Source organism: Musca vetustissima, unplaced genomic scaffold (genome assembly GCF_032173495.1).
Source record: "Musca vetustissima isolate MV318-11 ecotype Yass unplaced genomic scaffold, APGP_CSIRO_Mvet_v1 utg84621, whole genome shotgun sequence".
NCBI lineage: Eukaryota > Metazoa > Arthropoda > Insecta > Diptera > Muscidae > Musca > Musca vetustissima.
This window is the reverse complement of record NW_026876068.1, coordinates 67,642-91,358: the sequence shown is the minus strand read 5'-3', so window position 1 is coordinate 91,358 and position 23,717 is coordinate 67,642. Positions and strand designations below refer to the sequence as shown.

The following is a 23,717-nucleotide window of genomic DNA, read 5'->3' as shown; positions in this document are numbered from 1 at the left end:
ATTTTTTTTGAAATTTGCCGATATTTTCGGATGATTCCCCAAAACCGACTGCTGATTGCTGCTGCTGATACCCTCGTCGGTATATATTTATGTGTGTATTATTATTAGTATTATATGAGGAGGAGATCAGCAGGCAATGAGAAGTGTAGGAGGAGCGGTGTTGGGGAGGTTGGTAGGTAATTTTTTTAGTTATCTTGCAATTTGCTGAATTATTGTTTTATGCGTTTGCATTTGTTAAATATTTTTTTTAGCTTGGCCCGACACAGACGGCGACGACGAAGAAGTCAACGTCGACGAATATCTACAAAATTAGATTTCAAGAAAAATGATTAATTTTTATTTCGTCACTAATTTTTTTCGAGTATTTTTCTTTTTTGCTTTTTTTATTTAAATTTTATTTTATTTCGGTTTTTCTTCGTTATGAGACATCAGGAGGAAAATCGATTTTCTTTTTATTATATTCTACTCATTTTCCGTGTCTTGTCGGTCGGTTGGTTGGTCGGTCCTGCCTCACAATCCACCACTCTTCTCTCGCTATTTAGGTGCTGTGTTTCTGCTGCTGGTGGCTCGCTGGCTGGCTGGTTGGTGTGTATAATTCAAAGTAACCGTGAGGGGGAGAAAATATCCACACACAATTTTTTTTGCACAAAATTATTTTTTCTATTTCTCTTTTATTCCTCTTTCTCTTCTTTTTGAAAAAATTTGCTAAAAATTAATTGCAAAATATTTTTTCTCCACAATTTTCTTCAAAAAATTTTTTTGCAAAAATTTCATTAAATTTTTTCCCAATCTTTCTTCATTTAATTTTTTTCGCTTGCTTGCTTTTGCTTCTTTTTTTCTATTTTCTCTTTCTTTTCGATTTTTTCTTTCTGGGGCACACACACAATTTTTTCTTTCTTTCTTTCTCCAAAGTAGTAATTTTTTTCTTTGAACAATTTTTTTGGTTAATTGCTGTTTCGGAAAATTCTTTAGCTTTCTTTAAATATATTCGCAAAATTTACACACTTTTCGTATCCAGAGTTTTTTCACCACCAATAGAATTGCATTGCAATTTATTATGGAATTAAATAAACGTTTTCGACACAAAATTCCTTTTTCTATTTTCTGCGTTTTACAAGAGCTGGCTTCGAATAGGGTTCTATAGCTCGTTAGTCGGCGATTGTGCAAGCTATCGGCGAGTAGAGATATCTGTTATCATTTGTAATCGTTGAACGTAATCGATAGAGAGAGTGAAAAAATGGTGTTGGATGTTGAGTGGCATGGCGATATGTTTAATTTTAAACCGTATGAATTATTTTTTTTTTTTAATTTTTATAGTTTTTTCAAGCATAGAAAAGGAAAATAAAATAAAAAAAAATAACAAGCGAACATTGAACGATTAAGAAAAAACAGAAGAAACATATACAGGGTGAGATAAAACAAGTGGAAAAGCGTTAAGTAAACCGGGCCGAACTTTGGATACCCTCCACCATAGATATAATGACAGGTATTTGAAATAAAAATATTGGGAACATACCAAAAAGTGTACCTATACCGACATTTCTACAAACCGATTATGGTTCTAAATATTGGTCCTCGACACAATGTTTGTTTGGGCCCCATTTGTTTCAAAGTTCAAGTTCGAACATGAGGAATATCGGTCCACTCCTTCTTGTACCTCCTACACATGGGCTAGGGCTAAATGCGGGCTATTTAGCCCGCAGATGAAATGATTACAACAGAGTCTTAGAACCAAACCCAAACACGGAAAAAATTATATAACTATTTGAATATAAAAAGGGGATTATATGGGGACGATCCGAAAATATGGACATATATTTATAATTTTTTGTGAAGAGATTTGTTATCTATTAAGAACTAAAAATACTAATTTACAGCCAATTCGGTGGAAAAAAATACGATAAAAACCACCAAAATACTGAAAATTAGGAGGTACCGATATATGGAGACTACCAGAAAAAGTGGACCTATATTTGTAATTTTTTGTGGAGACATTTAGTACCCAATGTACCAAATTTCAGCGTTTTCGGTTAAAAACGCACTAAAGAAACCCAAAATACCGAAAATTGGGGGTACTGTTATATGGGGGCTATGCCTAAACGTGGACCGATATATCCAATATTCGAACTTGCCTGTAGACAAAAGACAAACCTATGCAGCACCCTATCTTAATTCCTTCAGAAATAGTGATTACAACAGACGGAAATGGCTAGATCGTCTTAGAATTTTACCCCGATCTCCTGGCTTTCCTTTTCATTGCAAAACTTAGATCATCAAGCTCGACTCGAAAGAGTATAAATAACCACTTAAAATAACTTTCAAATGATCACTGCCCTTACAAGGCAAAATTCAAATAACAAAAACTGATCAAGAATATATATATATATAGAATTGATATACCCTCCATACTATGGTGGACCTGCCTGTAGACAAAAGACAAACTTATGCAGCACCCTATCTTAATTCCTTCAGAAAATAGCGTGATTACAATAGACGGACATGGCTAGATCGTCTTAGAATTTTACCCTGATCAAGAATATATATACTTTATAGGGTCGGAAATGAATATTTCGATGAGTTACAAACGGAATGACAAAATTAATATACCCTCCATACTATGGTGGAGGGTATAAAAAAGGTTAAGATAAAAAGACATTTTATTTTTTAAAATAGAAGTATAAGTGATATTGTTTTTACATACTTCCGTTCATAGATTGGTAACTGGTGTGTGCTGAGAAGTTATGAAAAACAGGAAGTGGGATAGATCTACGGTATTTGATATAAATACATCAGTCATTGAAAAGAAAAAGGATACCGGAAGCGAGATGACAGAAATTAATCCCAATGATGCACAGATTAGGGACTTATCTCACTCTATAAACGAGAATTCTCCATTCACCAATTCTTTGGGGCCCGTTTTTCTCCAGGGCCAAATCGGAGAACAACAGCCAGGGATTAATTCGGTAGGCTTCTCTCTCCGAGATCATGGGTTGTGGAATCGGCAGCTTGAAAATAAACTAAAGGACCTGAAAAATTAAATGGATTAAATAAAGAAGTCAATAATGGAATTGACCAAAGCCCTCATGGCGTTGGTCAGGTTCATCAGGTAATATCACCTTAGCAACACATCCAGTTATAAACGATAATACCTCATTGTCCGGTAATCCAGGTGTTCTGCAGGCATTTTCTCAAAGTAATCAAAGTGCATCGGAATCCCCCAGTAGGAACACAAATTTCAAGCCATTACACAACGTAATCAATCAGTGCCATTTGACCCTAGGACCAGTGTCGATAAATAAATTAGGTTTACGTTTTGATGGTAGTTCGACCGGGCTGTGAGTTGAGGAGTTTATGTATCGCCTCGAATATTTTAAAAGGCAGTACGGAATCCCTTGGTCGGAAATCATTGGAGATTTTCTACTCCTTTTATCAGGACGTGCGGAATATTGATGCTGGTTATTCCAGAAGACCAATAGGCTACACGATTGGGAAAACCTAAAATATAGCATATTGAACCAGTACCAGACTTCCAAGTCTAATTTTTAAATTCTTACGGACATGACTCAACGAAAACAGCTACCCAACGAAACCGTGGACAACTTTTTCCACATAATGGGGCACATGAGGTCTCAACTTTTCAAGCCAATTTCAAAATATGATATGATAAAAATCATGAAGAATAATATGGAGAATTAAGATAGAGGTGAGTGTTGTGATGTGGGCGGATTACGGGGTCACATAATGGAAGAAAAGGCCGATTTTGACCAAGGTTGGGTGGGGAGATTAACCATCAGGTTTAGGTCTCTATAGGGCAACGATGCATTTTTGTGTAAGTGTATTAGTGATTCTCTTCATTCTCGTTGCGTGTCTGAAATTGGGATAGCAGGGTTTGTACTACACCCTAGGGAAATCACAATCTAATTATAATTATTATAACCCAATACTCCATTCCGGTTCTCATTGTGGGTAGACCCAAGCGAATATCTCGGGATGTCTATATATATGAAGCCAATCCAATATCCAATAAACTAGCTTAATGTTGTTGTTTTGGTCGATAGACCAGCAGGATACTAGCCTAGACAGACGGTAGCCTTAATTTGCATTAACAGCCTTAATTCAAATTAATTTGAGCATTATCTCCTTTTATATGTCAAGCTAAATGCACGAATTTGAACTGAATTTATACTGAATTTAGAAATTTCAATATGGCAATGCTGTTGAAAATCAATCAATCATTGTCAAATAGTTTACATTTTGTGTAAATAAAAATGGAAAACACAACAGAAAAAGTAAGTTTTTTTTTTTAAATTTAAGAACGAAATATTAATAATATGAATTTTAAGATGTCAAAGGGGAAGAAACGTAGTGTGTGGTGCGACATTGATACACATCATTTACTTCAACTTTGGGAAGAACGTGCCAACGACTTGCGGCGTGCAAAACGGAATGGTCACATTTACCAAGATATTGCAGCGCAAATGAACCATAAATTTACTGCGGAAGTGGTGCACGTCAAGATTCGAAATTTCACAATAATGCGGAAGTTTTGGAATCGTTTTTATTTGTAAGAAATAATTAATTATATAATATGCATCTATAAATTTTGTCTTTATTTAGGAATACACGTCTGATTCAAGCAACCATCCCGAAACATCACCATTGTCTCCATCGCCACAGCCATATCTTGATGTCGTGTTTCCCCCAGCAACCCCCTCTTCGTCGTCCTCTGCAAAAAAGAGAAATAATTTAGGCGAAGTTATAAAAATTATGAAAGAGCAAAATGATATGCTGAAATGTGTGTTAGAAGATAGCCAATGTCTGTCAAATCAAATTGTGAGTGCTATCAGAGAACAAAATGAAACCAGCCGAGAATTTATTATTTTAATGAAAAATTTAATAGATAAGATTTAGAATTTACTTTAATTTATTTACTTTAATATATAATAAAATATAATTTTACTTACTGAAACTCAATGCTATTGCATTTCTTATGATTGATGCTGTCACATCATTTTCACCTCTTCTTGTTGTGTGGCTAGGCTGAGGAGGTGTAGTTGAGTCTCCGGCAACATTTTCCATCCACACAAGAGAAACTTCATCGTTCTCCATTTTCAAGAAGTTGTGCAAAATACAACATGTTTTTATTATTATGTTGATATTTTTTGTTGATACTTGTAAGCCTCTACCTATTCTCCTAAATCTAGCTTTCAGTTGCCCAAATGCATTTTCAATCACGCGGCGACATTTGGATAGTCGGTAGTTAACGATTTTTTCTACATCTGGCTGATTTATTGAGTAAGGGAAAGGCTTCATCATATAGCGCGATAAGCGGAAGGCTGAATCGCCAATAAGCAACAATGGCACATAGATACCGGCAATTATTTTACTGTTTTGGGCAAAAATGTATAAGAGTCATTATTTTTCCCACTTGATCCAATGTTTATATATGTAAATTTTGACCTAAAATAAAGAATAGTTAACGTTTTCAAAAAATATTTAAGATAAAATTTACCTGTAATCGCAACTTGCTAACAGTATTACTGAATACCAGCCTTTGTAATTGTGGTAATCCACGGCATCTTCTTTTTTTGGCTGAATTTCTATATGGCAACCATCTACTGCTCCAAAACATTGTGGAAACCCAAGTTCTTCGAACCCGTCAACAATCCGCTTAATTTCCTCAGTAGTTCGAGGATATGAATTTATGCAATTAGATAGGTTATTACATATCGCATTGCAAAAATCTCCCACAATTTCACCAACGGTGCTGCGTCCCACCGAAAGGCACTCCTGTTGAGGCGAAAGTTTTCCTTAAATCTGCTATCATCCATCGCAGGCACGTCATGTTCCCAAAAAGTGCTATTCCGATCCTATAAAAATACATATATACATGCGAATGTTATACTATATGAAGTGAATGTTATACTAATTTCCACAATTGCCTTTCTCTTATTTCAGATCCTTCTTCTGCGATTCCAACTTGCAACAACACTTTATGATTAGTGGTTGATAGTGCATGAATAACTCTCAAGTTCTGGATCAATTTCAGCAACAACAATTTAAGCTTCCTTTCAAATAAGTATTGATGTTTCACAAGCATCATAGCTGCTGATCTTATTTTTTGTTTTCTATCCATTTTTTTTCTAGCGTCTTCCAAATTATTTTTATTTTTACACAAACAAATATGTATTTACAAGAATCAGCAGTAACATAAATGCAGAAACTGTCGTCTGTCAGGGTGAAATTTAAATTCAAATTAAAATTTGTTTAATGCAAATTAACGTTCTCGTCTGTCTACGGTATACGATATTAATGAAAGTAACTAGTTCATTTGCTAGAGAGGAACGATCGGATGTAGTTTCTTCATTTGATTTTTGTCAGCATTGCCATACATACATAAAGTCTTTTGTTTGCTTATGATTTTATTTTTCCTTTTTTATTGTATTTGTTCCAATTGCTGAAGTTGCACTATACGCAAATGAATTTCTAAAAAAAAACTGAAAACGGTGAGATGGATCGCTTAAAACTAAAGTTGGATGATATGGAAAATGCGACCAATTCAGAAAAATGTGCAAAAACATATTCAAACACACAACAACCTCCAGAAGATGTGGTACCTAATGTGGAAATGGGAAGTAACTCGGAAGGAAAATGCACTAAAAATGAAAGCCCTACTGGAGAAGAAGTGTAAGATAATGCATTTTCATCACATATATGTATTTTAGCAAAGTTAAATAACACCAGTTGGGCGACACGTTAAATAATGAAATTGTAACAACATGAAATTTAAAGTTAAATGGTCAGTAATATTGTCGTTGACTTATTATAGAATTGCATTACAAATTGTATTATACAATTTACAAGATACATTGTAACTACATTTGTTAAAATCTTACTCATTACATTTGTGGGAAAATTGACGCAATTGGGGCCATATGTGAAAATATTAATAAAAGCGAAATCGATGTGTTAAGAGAGGAAAATGCGAAAATGAGGCTAAGGGAAATTATACTAAATGAGGAAAATGTAGTTTTGAAGGGTAAAATACATGATCTTACGACAGAGCGGGATAGTTTAATTCGAGAAAATGCCAAATTCAAAAATGAGTTGCATAATTTTAGGAAAAATTGTATAATTCCCTCCCATTATATGACAGAAGATGCACTAACATTAGCCCGAACGGATTTTAGCTCAAATTTATATTTTAGAGGTGCGAGGTGTTATAAATTTAGGAGGGACAAAATTAATTTTAATTTATCAAATCCTAGGTCTCTGACCGATGGATACAGATTCGGTGTGTGAGTCCATGATTAGATGCTGCTGTTATAAATTGCCTAAGCATGCAAGTGCAGAAAATGTATTCCAAAGAACGCATCTGCTTCCTAGTGTTTGATGTAGTGGACATAAAACAAACAAAGCACAATATGTTGTTTGTTGCTTCAAAGATTTTGGGAATGACAGAAGTCAAACAAAATGGCTCATAAGTGTCTCTTTTCTATGATTAAAGGTATTTGTTCCGACTGGAAATATGTCATAAGTTATTATCCTGTATCCAAGCATCTCACAAAAGCGTTGTTGTATAATATTTTGTGCGAAAACCTACACATTATGCAGGATAAAGGCTTGGATATGAGAGTCATACTTTGTGACCAGGGGGCCGCAAACATTGGCCTATTTAGTTTCCTAGTGTCGTCATATAATGAACCCTATTTTACTTTTAATGGTCGAAAAGTGTATTGTATGTATGATTATTGCCAGCTTTTAACATCTATTAGGAATAATTTGATGAAACATGGATTCAAAACCAATTCAGGAGAAATTATCAGTGTTTGAAATTGAATTGAAAATACAAATTTCACAGAGAAGCACATAAATCCTGCCCTGTGTGATAAAATGAGCGTCAGTAGGGCCAAGCAATTCGGTAGCAGCAGCTTGGCGCACATGCTTAGAAAACGGATACATCTCAGATGATGCATTCCCGACTGCTGAGTTCATCAAAAGAATGAATGATATATTTGATGAATTGAATGCTAAAACCCCCTCATCACTCAATTTCAAAAATAAAATAGGTCAACTCCAATAAGCGAGAGATTACCTTTGTTGTAAATAACAGTGTTAATGTGCATTGTATTGGTGGCTTCAGTCAGAGCATTCCATGCCTATTATTTCGTAGCGAGGACCTATTTGATATTAAATTCATATTGCCAGGAAAAATAAATCAAGATGCTTTGGAATACTATTTTCACAATTACCGTCTTTAGTAGACAATAATATGCATCCATCAGTAAGGAAAATCAGAAATGTGAATGTGAACTTCATATAAAAGAATATATAAATTCGGTTACACTTAAATCCGAAGACGACGAAGACTTTGGATTTATTTTCCAAAATTTTCAGTTTCCAGATGAAATGTTACAAATTTGCTTTTCAAAAAAATGTGTGTCCAATCAAAATTTAAAAACCACAATTTATAATTACATTATTGAGAAAACAAATGAACTTTATTGAATTGAACTTTGAACTTTATTCTTTAGCTTCTTCCTTACTATTCTTTATTTCATATTTCTCACATAAATAGTATGGAGTCTGCTTGTCACATTTTGTAAGTTACAAATGGACGCAATACATAAAACAGTGACGCAATAATAATCTGTCAAATTTTTCCATATAATATTTCACATGGTTGGCAACATTCCACATCAAATTCAGGTAGAAATTGCGCACTTTGACATTTAATCAAGTCATCAGCTGCGCTAAATGGACTGCCTATTTATTGTGCCATGCATAAAACCAACCTTAAACTATAAACAATTGCATTGGAATTGGCGTATAGCATTCTGATTATAATACTGTTAAATTTAAATATTTGAACTATTAAACATTATTTATTTCAACATTTCTATATATATATATATATATATATATATATATATTCATTCAATTAATGATATTTTAATATAACATTAATTATAATTTATAATTATATTTTTTAAACTGTTTCACAATTTTGTGCAATTCTTTGCAGAATGGCAAATAATTGCCCACTCCCAACAAACTGCAGCAAAATCAACACTTGATACCAAAAACCACCATCAAGAAACCCATGGTACGATCAGGAGTCGTAATGCTACTGATGTGAAAAACGCAGCGTATAGGGCAACCCTGCAGACAATAGCAACACGTAATGCGATGGAGAAATATCGGTAGAGAAGAAAGAACAAGAAAATCGTAAGCATGCGCAAATCGAGATGTACAGAAGTCAGAATGAAGTCCGGAAATTTGACCAACGAGTAAAAAACAGAGCGAAGGCTTTGGTGCAGGCACATACTCCTGTAGAGACGAAGAAGGAAACCTGAACAGATTCAGACAGCGTCTTGAGGATCTGGAAGGAGCATTTTGCAAAGCTTTTGGCATCAAATAGTAACGGTGAAGAAAGTACGCCAGATCCAATTAGAGATAAAAGTATAGAGTGTAGAAATTAATTGGCTGGAAAATAATTAAGCAGCAAGCCGATGAATTACCAACCGAACGATTCAAGACCGGTGTTCAGATGCTGGTCAGGAGCATGATCCAGTTGATTAGTACAATTAGGCTAGAAAATGCCCATTGATTGGAACCTCAGCATCCGTGTCCCGACAAGACGATATGTGCCAACTATAGAGGAATAAGTCTCCTTCCCATCGCATATAATGTGCTATCCAGCTGTGTGAACAACTGAAGCCAAAGGTCAATGACATTATTGGACCATACAAATGCTGCTTCAGACCTGGCAAATTCACCATAGACCAGATTTTTACACTGCGCCAAATCCTTTTCCGCATTCGATAGCCCAATCCGCTCAGAGGTTTTTAAAGCCATGTTTGTGTTTTGCATTCCTGCAAACTTAATACGGCAATGCAGGATAACTTTAACTGGCATAACGTCGCCAGTTAAAGTCTGAAAGGACCTTTAAGAGCCATTCAATACAAAGTGAAATGTCGTATGATATCTTAGTGAAAAATATGAAAATATGCAGAAAAATACACTCGATTACAAACGTCAATTCAATAGCGTATAAGTCACGTTAATCCTGTTCACAAATCCTGACGTATAATCTATGGGACATTTGAGGTGAGGTGGATTTCGTAAAAATAAACATTTAGACATTAATTCCGTTCATAAATTAAACATTTTTCCATTTTTTATCAATCATTTCCAGAAATAACTTCTAATTACAACAAATTACATGTTATCGATGGGTATTATCGATCTACCATCTCAAAATAATCGGAATGATAGCTCAAAGCGCATCTACACCAGGTGCTGCCAAATCTCACCGTGTTCAAAGAGCAATTTGTATAAGTGCTGCCATTTGTTATTAATTTCGATCTCTAAGTCCCTGTATCCCAAAGTCGACTTCAGTATCCCTAATTCATTTTGTTTAGACAGCCATTCTCATCATAGTTTGTGAATCACTTCTCATATTTGTTGCTTTAAGACGTGAAAAAACAATACTCGGAAAAAATTAAGAAATTTGTGAATACGCAGACAGGCAGCCACCCAGCAGATACATTCGAGGACGACGCCAAACAGCAGTAACAACGATCTCTATTCACACACATCGATGTATTTCAATTTATGTTAAGCGAAAAAGAACGAAGACAAAATAAAACAGAACACCAGCAGAAATAACAACAAGTAAAGAGCGTTGCGTCGCGTTGAGTGAGTGGTCGTTGTGTGTCCGAGATGTCGTCGTCATTGTCCGCCTCAGCATCGGCTGAAAATGTAAATGTCGGTGGTGGTAGCGGTGGCGGCAGTGGTTCAGCTGGTGATGGCTCCTCACAGGATGGCGCCGCACCGAGTATGTGCCTGGAATTGGCCTTGGAAGGTGAACGCCTGTGTAAGGCTGGCGATTGTCGGGCAGGTGTGGCCTTCTTTCAGGCCGCAATTCGTGCAGGAACCGATGACCTTCGCACACTGAGTGCGATCTATTCTCAGTTGGGCAACGCCTACTTCTATTTGGGCGACTATTCCAAGGCAATGCAATATCATAAATTGGATTTGACATTGGCCCGTTCCATGAATGATAAATTGGGTGAGGCGAAGTCATCGGGTAATTTGGGTAATACCTTTAAGGTAATGGGGCGATTCGATGAGGCCGTAATGTGTTGTGATCGTCATTTAACACTGGCACGGCAATTGGGTGATAAATTATCGGAGGGTAGGGCCCTCTACAATTTGGGTAATGTTTATCATGCCAAGGGTAAGCATATGGGTCAAAGAAATCCTGGAGATTTTGGTGATGATGTGAAGGAGGCCCTGACCAAAGCCGTGGAATATTATCAAGAGAATTTGAAATTGATGCGGGAGCTGGGTGATCGTGGTGCCCAAGGCAGGGCATGTGGTAATTTGGGCAACACCTATTATCTGTTAGGTAAGGCGGCAGCGGGATGAAGTGTTTTGAAATGTGGGTATTCTGAAATGTGTGTGTGTTTTTTATTTACAGGTGACTTCCAGGCTGCCATTGAACATCACCAGGAGCGCTTGCGCATTGCCCGTGAATTTGGTGACAAGGCGGCGGAGCGTCGTGCCAACAGCAATTTGGGCAACTCACATATCTTTTTGGGCCAATTTGAAGAAGCTGCCGATCACTACAAACGTACCCTGGCCTTGGCCATTGAATTGGGCGAGCGGGAAGTTGAGGCCCAATCCTGTTATAGCTTGGGCAACACCTATACTCTGTTGCGTGAATTTGCCACCGCCATTGATTATCATCAACGTCATTTGGGTATTGCTCAGGAATTGGGTGATCGTGTTGGTGAGGCTCGTGCCTGTTGGTCACTGGGAAATGCCCATTCAGCGATTGGAAATCATGAAAAAGCTTTAAAATATGCTGAATCGCATTTGCATTTGGCCAAAGAGCTACAGGATCCGGTCGGTGAGAGTACAGCTCGTGTGAATATTGCCGATTTGCGTAAGCTGTTGGGTATGCCCGAAGTGGCACCATCTCCGGTGGAGTTGGATGATCGTTCAAGTAATACCGACTTGTCGCAGGGTAGTGATGTCCAGTCAGATGGTTCGGAAAATTCGCAGGGAAGGATGGTAAGTGTCCTAGGGATTTTTTTTAACTTTGATACGAAGCTTGAAAAATATTTTTAAGGCCTATCCGATCAATGGGTTTTGAAAGAAGCGTGGACTTTTTAAAGGATATTTTTTCAAGGCTTACAAAAGGCGTGGATTTTTTAAAGAATAGATTTTCAAGGCGTGGATTTTTTCAAAAAATGTTTTCAAGGCGTGGATTTAAAAAAAAAAATTTCAAGGCGTGGATTTTTTTCCAAAAAAAATGTTTTCCAGGCGTGGATTTTTTTTAAATATTTTTTCCAAACGTGGGTTTTTTTTAAATATTTTTTCCAGGCGTGGATTTTATTAAAAAATATTTTTTCAAGGCGAGGATTTTTTAAAAAATATTTTTTCAAGGCGTGGATTTTTTAAAGAATATTTTTTCTAGGCGTGTTTTTTTTTTAAATATTTTTTTCAAGGCGTGAATTTTTTTAAACATATTTTTTTCAAGGCGTGTATTTTTTAAAAAATATTTTTTCAAGGCGTGAATTTTTTAAAAGAGTTTATTTCTTAAAACAGTCCTTTCCAAAAAATGTAATCATTTATTAATTTCTTCTTTTTCTTCTTCCAGGTCCGCGTTCGCCGCCAGAGTATGGAACAGCTGGATTTAATTAAAATCACACCCGATGGCAAACGCCAACAAAAACAAGATGCCAACAATAAAGCAATGCGTCCGCCCATGGCCAAAGCTCAGGATGATGATTTCTTTGAGCTGTTGTCACGTTCCCAGTCCAAACGTATGGATGATCAACGTTGCTCCATTAAAATCAATAAAATTAGTAGTCAGGGACCAAATATTTCCGCACCAATTGCTGTGGCTGGTGGTGGTGGTAATGCAGCTGCTACCGCCGGAGGTGCAGCCTCCGCTAGTGGTGGAGCTACACGTAAACCCTTGCAACAACACAATTCAATACAAAACAACAACGGCTTTGCAAATGGTGGTGATGGTGCAAATGGTTTGCCGGGTCTGAAAGCTAATGCTGCCAGTAGTACATCATCAAATAATGGCACGGCAAGTGGTAACAATGCCACTGCCGCAGCCGCCGCTAGTCATCCCCAGTTGTTGCGCAGTGCCACTGCAACGGAAAAAGTTGACGATGACTTTTTGGATATGTTAATGCGTTGCCAGAGCTCCCGGCTGGAAGAGCAACGTTCCGAATTGCCACGACCAAATGTTCTCATTGATGCTGAGGCTCAACCGAGAAATCGACCATCGGCTGGTAGGGGTACCACAGTACCTGATGAGGATTTCTTTTCGCTTATTATGAAAGTTCAAAGTGGCCGAATGGAAGATCAAAGAGCAGCTATACCCATGACTAGGCGTGATGGGGCCACAGGCAGTGGAGCCGGAGGTGGTGGCTCAAACAAGTAAATTGTTTTTTTTTTTACAAAGAAACAAACAGTAGATAGTCTTATATGTAATCCTTCCAAAAAACACACACACATCTATAACACAACAAAAATTAAATATATATCTCTCCTAACCTACCTCCCTCCATCCCCAAACCTTTGATTGGTTAACCGCGACATCCCTTATCTCGAAGTGATTCCATTTTTTACTATAATTATTATTGCATTTTAGCTTTATTCGTAATTATTTTTTCTCTCTATCTCTAATCATGTATCTCTTTCTTGCTCATTTTATATTAATATATATTTTTTTAAACCATTATTAATTAAAAATTAATTTTTTTAATAAGTTTATGCTCAACAAACATTCGAAAACGTATCTAACACTATATATATTTTTTAATAAATATTCCACCATTTATTAGTATTCAAGAACCCATAGAAGTTCTTTAAAATTAATCGGAGATAAAAATGAAATATAATTATTATACTAAAATAAAGAAATATTTATATTTACAAACACATATTTGCACATAGATATTGTGAAGATCATAACCAAAAAAGGAAAATACAAACCTGTTTTTATTTATTTATTTTTTCTCTCTACAAGGAGGCAAATAAGTCTTCCATACAAGCGTACCTATTGGTTTTCTATTCCCTAGAGAATATCTGAGGTCATTTACTGGTTGTAGACGACCTTTAGGTCTTCTATTGTATATAGACGACCAAGAGACCTTCTATGGTCTATAGAAGATCAAAAGGTGCATATTAACTATAGTATACCTATACCTAGAACTTTTTTATTTCCCTTAGAAGACCTTTGAGTATTATTGTCTATAAATTGTCTATAAAATACCTAGAGGTCATCTATTGTCTTAAGAAAGTCGAGAGGATTTTCAAAGATTAATTTTTCCGATACTATCCTACTCGTGCAATTTTTTACGATAAATATTTCAAGGCCTATCAGAATCTTGTATTTTTAATTAATTTTTAAAGCACCTTGGATTTTATTTAATGTTTTTTTAATATTTTTTTTAAACTCTTTTCTATTACGAAGTATTTAGAAACTAAATTTTCAAGCTCCTTCCGACCTTGGATATTGGATAGATATAAAAAGTTATTTTTTAAGGGGACCCCCCCCATTCTCGGGGTCAAAATTTTTGTTGACTTAATTCCAATCTACACTAATTCAAGAATGTCCCTGCAAAATTTCAAGTTAAAATCTCAAGAACTCTTGAAGATATAGCTGATTTATTGTGTCAGCATCAAGTGACGGCTGAAGGGCTTCTCAAACTTTAAACGCGTTTTTCTCTAAACATTTTTTTGCGAATGGCGGGCACGATAACTCAAAAACTAATAACCCAATCGATTTCAAATTTTTACACGTTTCTCTGTGAGTGTATAGCTATCGTATGAACTAGGATAAAGCCAATCGGTGAAGATCTTCCTTATTTTTTAACTTGGTTTTTGGTAAAAAATCGGCGATTTTCCAAAAATATTTTTTCAAAGGTCCGCCATTTTGTTAATTTTAGAGCGAGGTCAATTATCCTAGTTCATACGAGAGCCAGACATGTACTCTTTCTAACACCGTTGAAATTTTCGGATTCCGATGTTCCAGTGAGGAGTTATCATGCCCGCCATCAAAAATAAGGACTTTTCTTTGATCACAAAAAACAACAACAAAACAACAACAAAATTTTTTTGTAAATTATTTTTCTTCCTTTTTAAATCTTCAAATATATGTGTGCAAAGTTACAAACCTTAACAAGCATTGGTATTCATTTACCAGCCCATTTAAAATCTTAAAAATAAAAAATTGAGAATGGGGGGGGGGGGGGGGTTCCCTTAAATCTCCTTTCGACCTTGAATGTTTTAATATAAATAATATAACATAAAAGTTATAACCATCTGATTAGTACAATTTGGCTAGAGGAATGCATGTCCAATGATTGGAACCTCAGCATCCTGTGTCCCGTGCAAAAAAAGGAGACAAGACGATATGTGCCAACTATAGAGGAATAATTCTCCTTCCCATCGCATATAAACGACTGAAGCCTATGGAAAATGGGATTATTGAAACATACAAATGCGTCTTCAGCCCTGGCAAATCCACCATTGACCAGATTTACACTCTGCTCCAAATCCTGTAAAAACCCCACGAAAAACACTTCGACATATTCCACCTATTCGTCGACTATAAAGCCGCATTCGACAGTCCTATTCGTTCAGAGGTGTTTAAAGCCATGTCTGCGTTTGGCATTCCTGCAAAATTAATTCGGATATGCAGGATGACTTTAACAGGCATAAGATCAGCAGTTAAAGTCGGAAAGGACTTCTCGGAGCCCTTTAATACCGAACGAGGATTCAGACAAGGTGATAGTTTGTCGGGTGACCTTTTTAACATACTGCTGGAAAAGGTTATACGAGAGGCAAAAGTGAAGAGAAGTGGCACTCTGTACACCAAACAACACATGTTAATCGCCTACGCCGATGACATCGACATAATGGGTCGAAAACTGAGAGTGGTAACAGCCACCTTTGAACAGATTGAGAAGGAGTCTGTCAAAGTGGGTCTGGCAGTAAACGGAAGCTGATGGTATCAACGCGCAAGACGTCCACTAGACTCGGATCAACTGTGGAACTTGAGAACTACATCTTCGAGGTAATCAAATATTATATATATCTTGGTACCGCCCTAAACAAAACGAATGACATCAGTTTTGAAATTCGGAGAGGGATAGTGTTGGCCAACAGATGCTCCTATGCACTGAGCAAACAACTCAAAAGCAAGGCAACATCCCGCCAGACCAAACTCTCACTCTACAAGACGCTGATATTACCCGTGCTGTTATATGGATCTGAAGCATGGGTACTTACGCAAGCAGATGAGGCAGCTCTTAAAGTGTTTGAGTGAAAAATTTCTCTGAAAGATCTATGGGCCGATCTGCGTTGACGGTGAATATCGCCGTCGAATGTACCAGCTATTCTCGGACATCGACATTGTTAGACGTATTGAGCTGCAGCGACTACGTTGGCTAGGACATGTTGTGAGAATTTTAAAAAAATATTTTTTTTTAACGATTTCATCCTTTGAATTAACAAATTATAGTTTTCAAGAATTTATCGAATTTGAATATTAAAAAATGGTTTTCAATACCCTCTGACCTTGGGTTAAAAAAATGTCAAGCCTTTGGTTTTTTTATTTAAATTATTTTCGAGTAGCTTCCACCATCGGATTTTTTTAAAATATTTTCGAGTAGCTTCCACCATCGGATTTTTAAAATATTTTCTCCTTTCCGGCCTTGAATTATTTAAAAATTTTTTAAACCACTAATATTATTTTAATTAAAAAAAAAATTAAGAAACGACCGCTTCCTCTATTGCCTATCGAAAACCTCTAGATCTTCGATTGCCTTTAGAAGACCTCAAGGTGTGTATAATATACCCAAAGGCCTTTACATGTTGCTTTACATATCTTCACTTTTTTATTCAACTTTATTTAAATATTCACTTCCTCAAAACAAAAACAAATCCCTAACTCCCTTCCCCCTCCTTCACCTCATAAAATTATTTTTCTAAACATACAAAAATAAAAAAACAACAACAAATATTTATACACTCCTTTTTAGAATTTATATTTAAAAAATTTACAAAAACAAAAAAAACCTAGAAACTAAATATTCACTTTTCTAGTTAAATAGATTAACAACAACAACTACTACTAAAAAAATTGTTATGTGAAACAAAACTACCTACTTTTTTTCCAAAGATCGTAACAAAACTGAAACTAAAAAGAATTTTTTGGAGAAAAATCAAAAAAATTACAAAGGCCAAGATTCATAAATCTCACTCTCTCTTTTTCTATATACATACATAAATTAAAATAAAACAAAATATATAATATATCAAAATGACTTCCAAAGAACAACAACAAAAAAACTCTTTTTTTTCCATTGCATATTTTTCTTCTTATTCATAAAAAAAAAGACCACTAGCAACAAAAAATTAGCAACACAACATTTGTTATCAATTTGAAATATCTATTTATACATACACACATGTATATACATATTTTATTACAAACTAACATTGCGAATTTCAGAGGGGCATTTATTTTACAATCATACACACACACATAGTGATAGTTTGGAAAATACAAACAATCAAGATTGTTTGTGTTTAATTTTTCTCGGTTTGTTAATCGCGCCCATTTTTTCCTATACACTTTTGAATCGCAATGATCAGAACCAAGTGGTGGTTCTGACAGCTTTGTTTACAGATATAAACACACAAATATCGTTATACTATTTATAGACAGATAAATATTATCCAGATTTACGTAGAGTAATGTATTATTTAGAATGTGAGAAAATATTTCACTAAAAAAATTGGAACACACCTACATACACATACATACATATATCTGAAGATTTATAATTGTAATTCATTGAATAATGCATTTTTTTATTGTAAGATAAAAGGTTACCCTATCGCAAATCTGAAATATTAAAAGAAAATATTAAAAAATGACCAATAATTTTAAAATTTGAACACAATTATTAACAAATATAATGACCGATGTTAAAATTGGCGGACAGCAAGAATACAAAATTCCTGACAGATATCACTTTAGTGATAAATCTGATTTTAAAGCGATTATTTTGAAATCAATTTGCTGCAAGACCCAGAATTCGATAAAGCTGATATAGATCAATCCACACTCCATAGAAGACCTCGATGATGGCTAAATTATGTGCTACAACTGTCAAAAGATATTGGTATAATTTTTTAATTCGAATCTCAAATATATAAATGGTACTAATTTTGATTTACATTTTCAGACTGACACAGTTACCTTCCTCTAACGATCAAAATCAATGCAATTCCAATAAAGGATTATTATATCGCTGGAACTTGAAAAACATCTTCGTTTTATGGAACCTATTTTCTAGTCAAAATTGCCGAATAATTTTTAAGATTAGATGACAAATTAAATATTCTCAGCTCAGTTTAGGGTAAAAGTACGCCATATTTCGAATTTTCAAATTTTTTGGTGAGTAAAAAAATCGCTCGAAAGAGAAATAAATAAAAACCAGTGAACGGAGCAGTATAGTCGAACGGGGCCGACCATACAATACCTTAAACACCTACCATGGAACACTAACATTCTGCGGATTTTTATTCTGAGCCTGGGCAATATTTCGTGATAGTTGCACGCTCTTGCTCGATTAGAGGTCAACAGCACCACTTCCTTACACTGACATATTTTCCGAATATAACTAATATTCAGTACAGTCCTATACCCTTCACCGTGGGTTATGTTCTGAAGTCTGCATATAATTGTGTATTCGGTCCACTTTATCTCAAAATTAGTATCTGATCATCATCGAAAATGATAGGCGTTGTTCTTGACCATAACTGGAACCTCATGGAACTTTTCAAACCGATCACCGCTATATTTCCGCCCTGTAGTGTGGTAATGGGTTACTAAAATAATATTTGAATACATAAGCTCCTGAGAATATTTACGTGTAACTCCCACATCCGGGTACATACGACAATATAATTGTGAAAAATTCTTCGCTAACAAAATTTCGACATAGATCCGTGTTTTTACATATCCCTTTTCGGTATGTTGAATTTCCAACCTGAGTCTATAATTTTGTTATTCGTTTTCTTGTGTTATACCCTCAATTTACAAATGTCCGTCTGTGTCTGTCTGGCCGGAAGGTGTCCATTTCATCCAAACTGTGCACATCGTAATATTTCTTCCAAACTTAGTTTAAGTTCAAAAATGAGGAAAATTAGCCCAATTTTTAATGATACCTCCCCCATAAAATGGTCAAAATTTTGTAGATTCGATAAATAGAGAAAACCTGCAAACTAATGCCGAAGACTGATAAAAATCCCTGTTAACTGATTTCTAACAGTCCAAAAGTGTGATTGATCACTCGGCCGTGGTAAATTTTATGAATTGATCGTTATTTTTTGAGAAAGTGTTTGTGGTCAACTTCTTTGCATGTAATTTTTGCTCCTTCAAATATCTCTTCCTATTCGTTATTTTGAATTGGGTGTTTCTGGTTTTTGAAGGCTATATCTATAAATAAAATAAAAATTGTGGAAACAATAGTTTGAACATAAAAACACAAATCTAAAGACTTGTTGTTGTAGCATTGAATATGTGTTTGTTGAAAAATTTCACGTCAATATTTAAGGGATGAAAATAGTGAAAGCAAGTTGAGCAACAGGTGCATTATTCCGTTTGATCCCCGTCTATATGCCGATAATGCGTTTGGTATTGTGTTGTCAATTTGTGTCGAATACAATTGAGGCAGCTGTCTAAGTACTGCAATTACAATCGACGCATCGGCATTAGAATATACTAGTCATAAGATTTTGACATGTGTGGATCGGACGATAGCACACAAGCAGGTACTGCGTCGGGATCACCACCAAACTCGACGTGGACCAAAAGAATGCGCAGGAGGAAAGAAAAAACTCCCCACAAGCACATAGTAATCTTACTCAGCCAACGTCCGTAACCTCAGCTCATTGCGCAAAAAGCAGTTGGGCTGCTACAACAACCAAGTGTTGAAGTGTAGCCATGTCAATGATTTCTTTTTATTTTATTTCCAGGTGTTGGCATAGGCCCATGTATTTGGTAGGCATTTTAAAGATCCTTGTCACTATCTATACTAATAAATGGGTAAAGTGATTGACTGACTGACTGACTTAACGATTCATCAACGCCTAGACGAAACGGCTGAAGCTAGAATCTTGAAATTTTGGGTGAGGGTCACTCTTGGTCCAAAGATGACAGATAAGGCTGGGTTTTTGGAAATTCGTACTAGAACGGTACAAAAAGTACTAAATGAGATACCATTTTTATTTTGCGAACCGGTAGAGCTAGAACTCTTAAATTTTAAATGAGGGTCAATGGTGGGGTGTAGAATATACACTAAATGTACTAAATTTGGTACAATTCCGTAGCATGTGAATGGATGGAGCTAAAAATTTGAAATTTGGAATGCGAATTAGGGCTGAGATGTAGATCTATTAAAGGAAATTATTTTGAAATCGTATTTTGTGGATTTTCATACCCTCAGCCGTATGGCTAATGAGGGTATATACTCTTTGATATGTCAAAAATATGGTCTAACCCCATGTTTCTTTTGACCAAATTGAGACAAATTGGAGCCGATTAAGAAAAGTCCGTCTGTCTGTCTGACCGGATAGTGGACACGGCTACTCTCGAGCGGACCAACCGATTTCATCCAAACTTTGGACATCGTAATATTTCTTCCAAATTTAGTTTGTGTTTGTAGATGGGGAATATCGGTTCACTCCCTCTGGTACCTCCCCCACAAAATGGTGAAAATTGTGCAAAAAAACTAATTTCATAATATTATGCGAACGGACTGTCCAGACTATGAAGTCCGATGATGGAACCCATTGGTCCACTACTTCTGGTACTTCCCCCGCAAATGGTAAAAATGTTCAATATTTGTGAATCCACTATGGAATGTCTGATTGGATCCAAACTTTGCAAAAACAATTATATTTGCCAAGCCTAGATCAAGTCCGAAGATTGGACCATTCTGTCCTCTCCTTCTGGTACCTTCCCCACAAGGAGTAAATATTTTAAAATCTTTTGATTTTAATTTGAAGCGATTGAACAATCGAATTCAACCGAATCGACTGTAATTTGGTATTTTTAAATCTTATTGGGTAGCAAATCTCTCTACCAAAAATGATCGATTGGTATTTTGAATTTCCACTGGGTAGCAAATATTTGGCCTATTTTTTTGGATAGCCCCCATTAAACATAACCTTACAAATTTCATTATTTCGGGGAGATTGGTTACGCTTATCAAACGAATAAGCTGTAATTTGGTATTTGAAATTCTAATTGAATAGCACATCTTCCTACCAAAAATTATCTAGATTGGGGTACTTTTTTGGGATAACGCCCATTGAACATAACCTCACAAATTTAAATTTTTTCGCGAATTATTTAAATTTTTCAAACGAAATGGTTGTAATTTGGTATTTTGCATTTTTCTAGGGTAAGACATCTTCTTACCAAAAATTATCTCTATTGGCCTACTATTTAGGTTAGTCCCTATAGAACATAACCTCGAAAATTGCATTATTTTGGGGAGCTTGGGCATACATTTCAACCATGTTGGCTGTAATTTGGTATTTTAAATTCTCATGGGGTTGCAAATTGCCCTACCAAAAATTATAGATATCGATACACTTTTTAGGATAGCCCTCATTGAACATAACCCCACAAAATGTCATTATTTGGGGGATCTTGGGCACATTTTCAACCGAATTGGCTGAAATTTGTTATATTGAAATCTCATTGGGTAGCAAATCCCTCCACCAAAAATGATCGATATCGATCTACTTTTTAGGATTGAACATAACCTCACAAATTTCATTATTTTGGGGGGCTTGTGTACAATTTCCAACCGAATTGGCTGTAATTTGGTATTTGGCATTTTCATAGGGTAACACATCTTCCTTCCAAAAATTATTAATATTGGTATACTATTTGGGTTAGTCCCCATTGAACATAACCTCACAAATTTCATTATTTTGGGGAGCTTGGGCACATTTTCCAACCGAATGGGCTGAAATTTGGTATTTTTAATTCTCATTGGGTAGCAAATCTTCCTTCCAAAAATTATTCATATTGGCATACTTTTTGGGTTAGTCCCCATTGAACATAACCTCACAAATTTCATTTTTTTGGGGGCTTTTTCAAGCGATTTGGCTGAAATTTGTTATATTGCAATCTCATTGGGTAGCAAATCTCCCCAACAAAATTATCGATATCGATCTACTTTTTAGGTTAGCCCCCATTGAACATAACCTCAAAAATTGCATTATTTTGGGAAGCTCGGGCACATTTTTCAAGGGAATTGGCTGTAATTTGGTATTTTACATTTTCATAGGTTAACACATCTTCCTACCAAAAATTTTGTCCATTGGCCCACTTCTTAGGATAGCCCCATAGAACATAACCTTTCATTATTTTGGGGAGCTTGGGCACATTTTTCAGCCGAATTGTCTGAAAATTGGTATTTTGCATTTTCATAGAGCAACGCATCTTCCTACCAAAAATTATATTGATCGAGCCACTTTTTAGGTTAGTCTACATAGAACATAACCTTATAAACCTCCGAGGTGAGATCTACATCCCCTGATACTTCTCGTAGAATATATGTCTATATAGGTCCTTGTTTTTATTAACGTTTATATCTGTATCTTAACAAAGTTGACAACTGACACTATAACCGTTATCATTACAACAACAACTACAACTGCATACTATTACCACTACTACAACTACACACACACATAGAGAAACATTCGTTCCTTCCTTCACTTTTTTTCTTCAAAATATAAGCAACAATATCCATCCAAATACACACATCCAATTCTTGGGGATTTATTTCGTACAAATTTATTTATTCATATTTCAAGAAAGAATAATTAAAAAATAATAATATACACAAACATAACTTACATAACTACAAAAATATATAATTAAATAAAATAATAATAAAAAATACACACAATATTTATATTTAATAATAAAGCACAGATGTATTTTTGTTGTTGTTGGTTTGTTAATGAATGAATGATGCAAAAAATTAATCGATGAATGTGAGGCGATAAAGGAAATACAAAAAACACAACAAAAATTGTTTAAACAAAATAATGGATAGAACGGGAAAATGGATTTTAGGTAGTCGTCATTTAGCATTTAGCCGAAGCACAGACACACACTCAGCATCTCTGCCGAAGCTCTGCCGGCAGAGAGGTGATTAGATAGTCGAAGGAAAATAGAGATTTGAAATGTTTTTTGTTTAGAAATAGAAACAAATTCCAGAAGTAAATAGAAAATTAAAAGAATACAGTAATGATGAAAATAGTATGTAGTACAACATACAAACACATACATATAGACGACGAAGAAATAACCATACAAATAAACTTTTAATGAAATTTTAATGGACCAATTTGAAACTATTTTGTTTCAATTGGTCCATTAATTGAAACTATTATATCTCTTACATTCCTCTTCGTCTGTATATGTCCGTACATACATACATAGAAATATACACACATACATCCAAACAAATTATGCTGAATATAATTTAGAGAAAATATTATTATTATGAAAATAACAAAAAACAGATATTAGAAATTTATATATTATTATACATAAATATATTAAATATATAGTATATATA

General features: G+C 35.2%; 2 protein-coding genes across 2 annotated transcripts; both read left to right on the top strand.

Moving 5' to 3' along the window:
* The first annotated feature begins 4,343 nt into the window (after window positions 1–4,343).
* Window positions 4,344–4,911, top strand: LOC133338594 (uncharacterized). Its single transcript, XM_061546761.1, has 2 exons — window positions 4,344–4,564; window positions 4,638–4,911. Exons 1-2 carry the CDS (start codon window positions 4,344–4,346, stop codon window positions 4,909–4,911), a joined length of 495 nt encoding a protein of 164 aa, XP_061402745.1.
* Window positions 4,912–10,725: 5,814 nt separating this feature from the next.
* On the top strand, window positions 10,726–13,471 carry LOC133338593 (G-protein-signaling modulator 2). The gene is made up of 3 exons (XM_061546760.1): window positions 10,726–11,413; window positions 11,486–12,081; window positions 12,671–13,471. The coding sequence occupies exons 1-3, from the start codon at window positions 10,726–10,728 to the stop codon at window positions 13,469–13,471; spliced, it is 2,085 nt and encodes a 694-aa protein (XP_061402744.1).
* The last annotated feature ends 10,246 nt before the right edge of the window (window positions 13,472–23,717 follow it).

What these genes read in the sequence shown, in the direction of transcription:
- LOC133338594 (XM_061546761.1), top strand. Translation starts at nt 4,344, where the DNA reads ATGTCAAAGGGGAAGAAACGTAGTGTGTGGTGCGACATTGATACACAT. An exon ending in TTTTGGAATCGTTTTTATTT is followed by an intron (nt 4,565 to 4,637) that starts GTAAGAAATAAT and finishes GTCTGATTCAAG; the next exon opens with CAACCATCCCGAAACATCAC.
- LOC133338593 (XM_061546760.1), top strand. Translation starts at nt 10,726, where the DNA reads ATGTCGTCGTCATTGTCCGCCTCAGCATCGGCTGAAAATGTAAATGTC. An exon ending in CAACACCTATTATCTGTTAG is followed by an intron (nt 11,414 to 11,485) that starts GTAAGGCGGCAG and finishes TTTTATTTACAG; the next exon opens with GTGACTTCCAGGCTGCCATT. An exon ending in AAAATTCGCAGGGAAGGATG is followed by an intron (nt 12,082 to 12,670) that starts GTAAGTGTCCTA and finishes TTCTTCTTCCAG; the next exon opens with GTCCGCGTTCGCCGCCAGAG.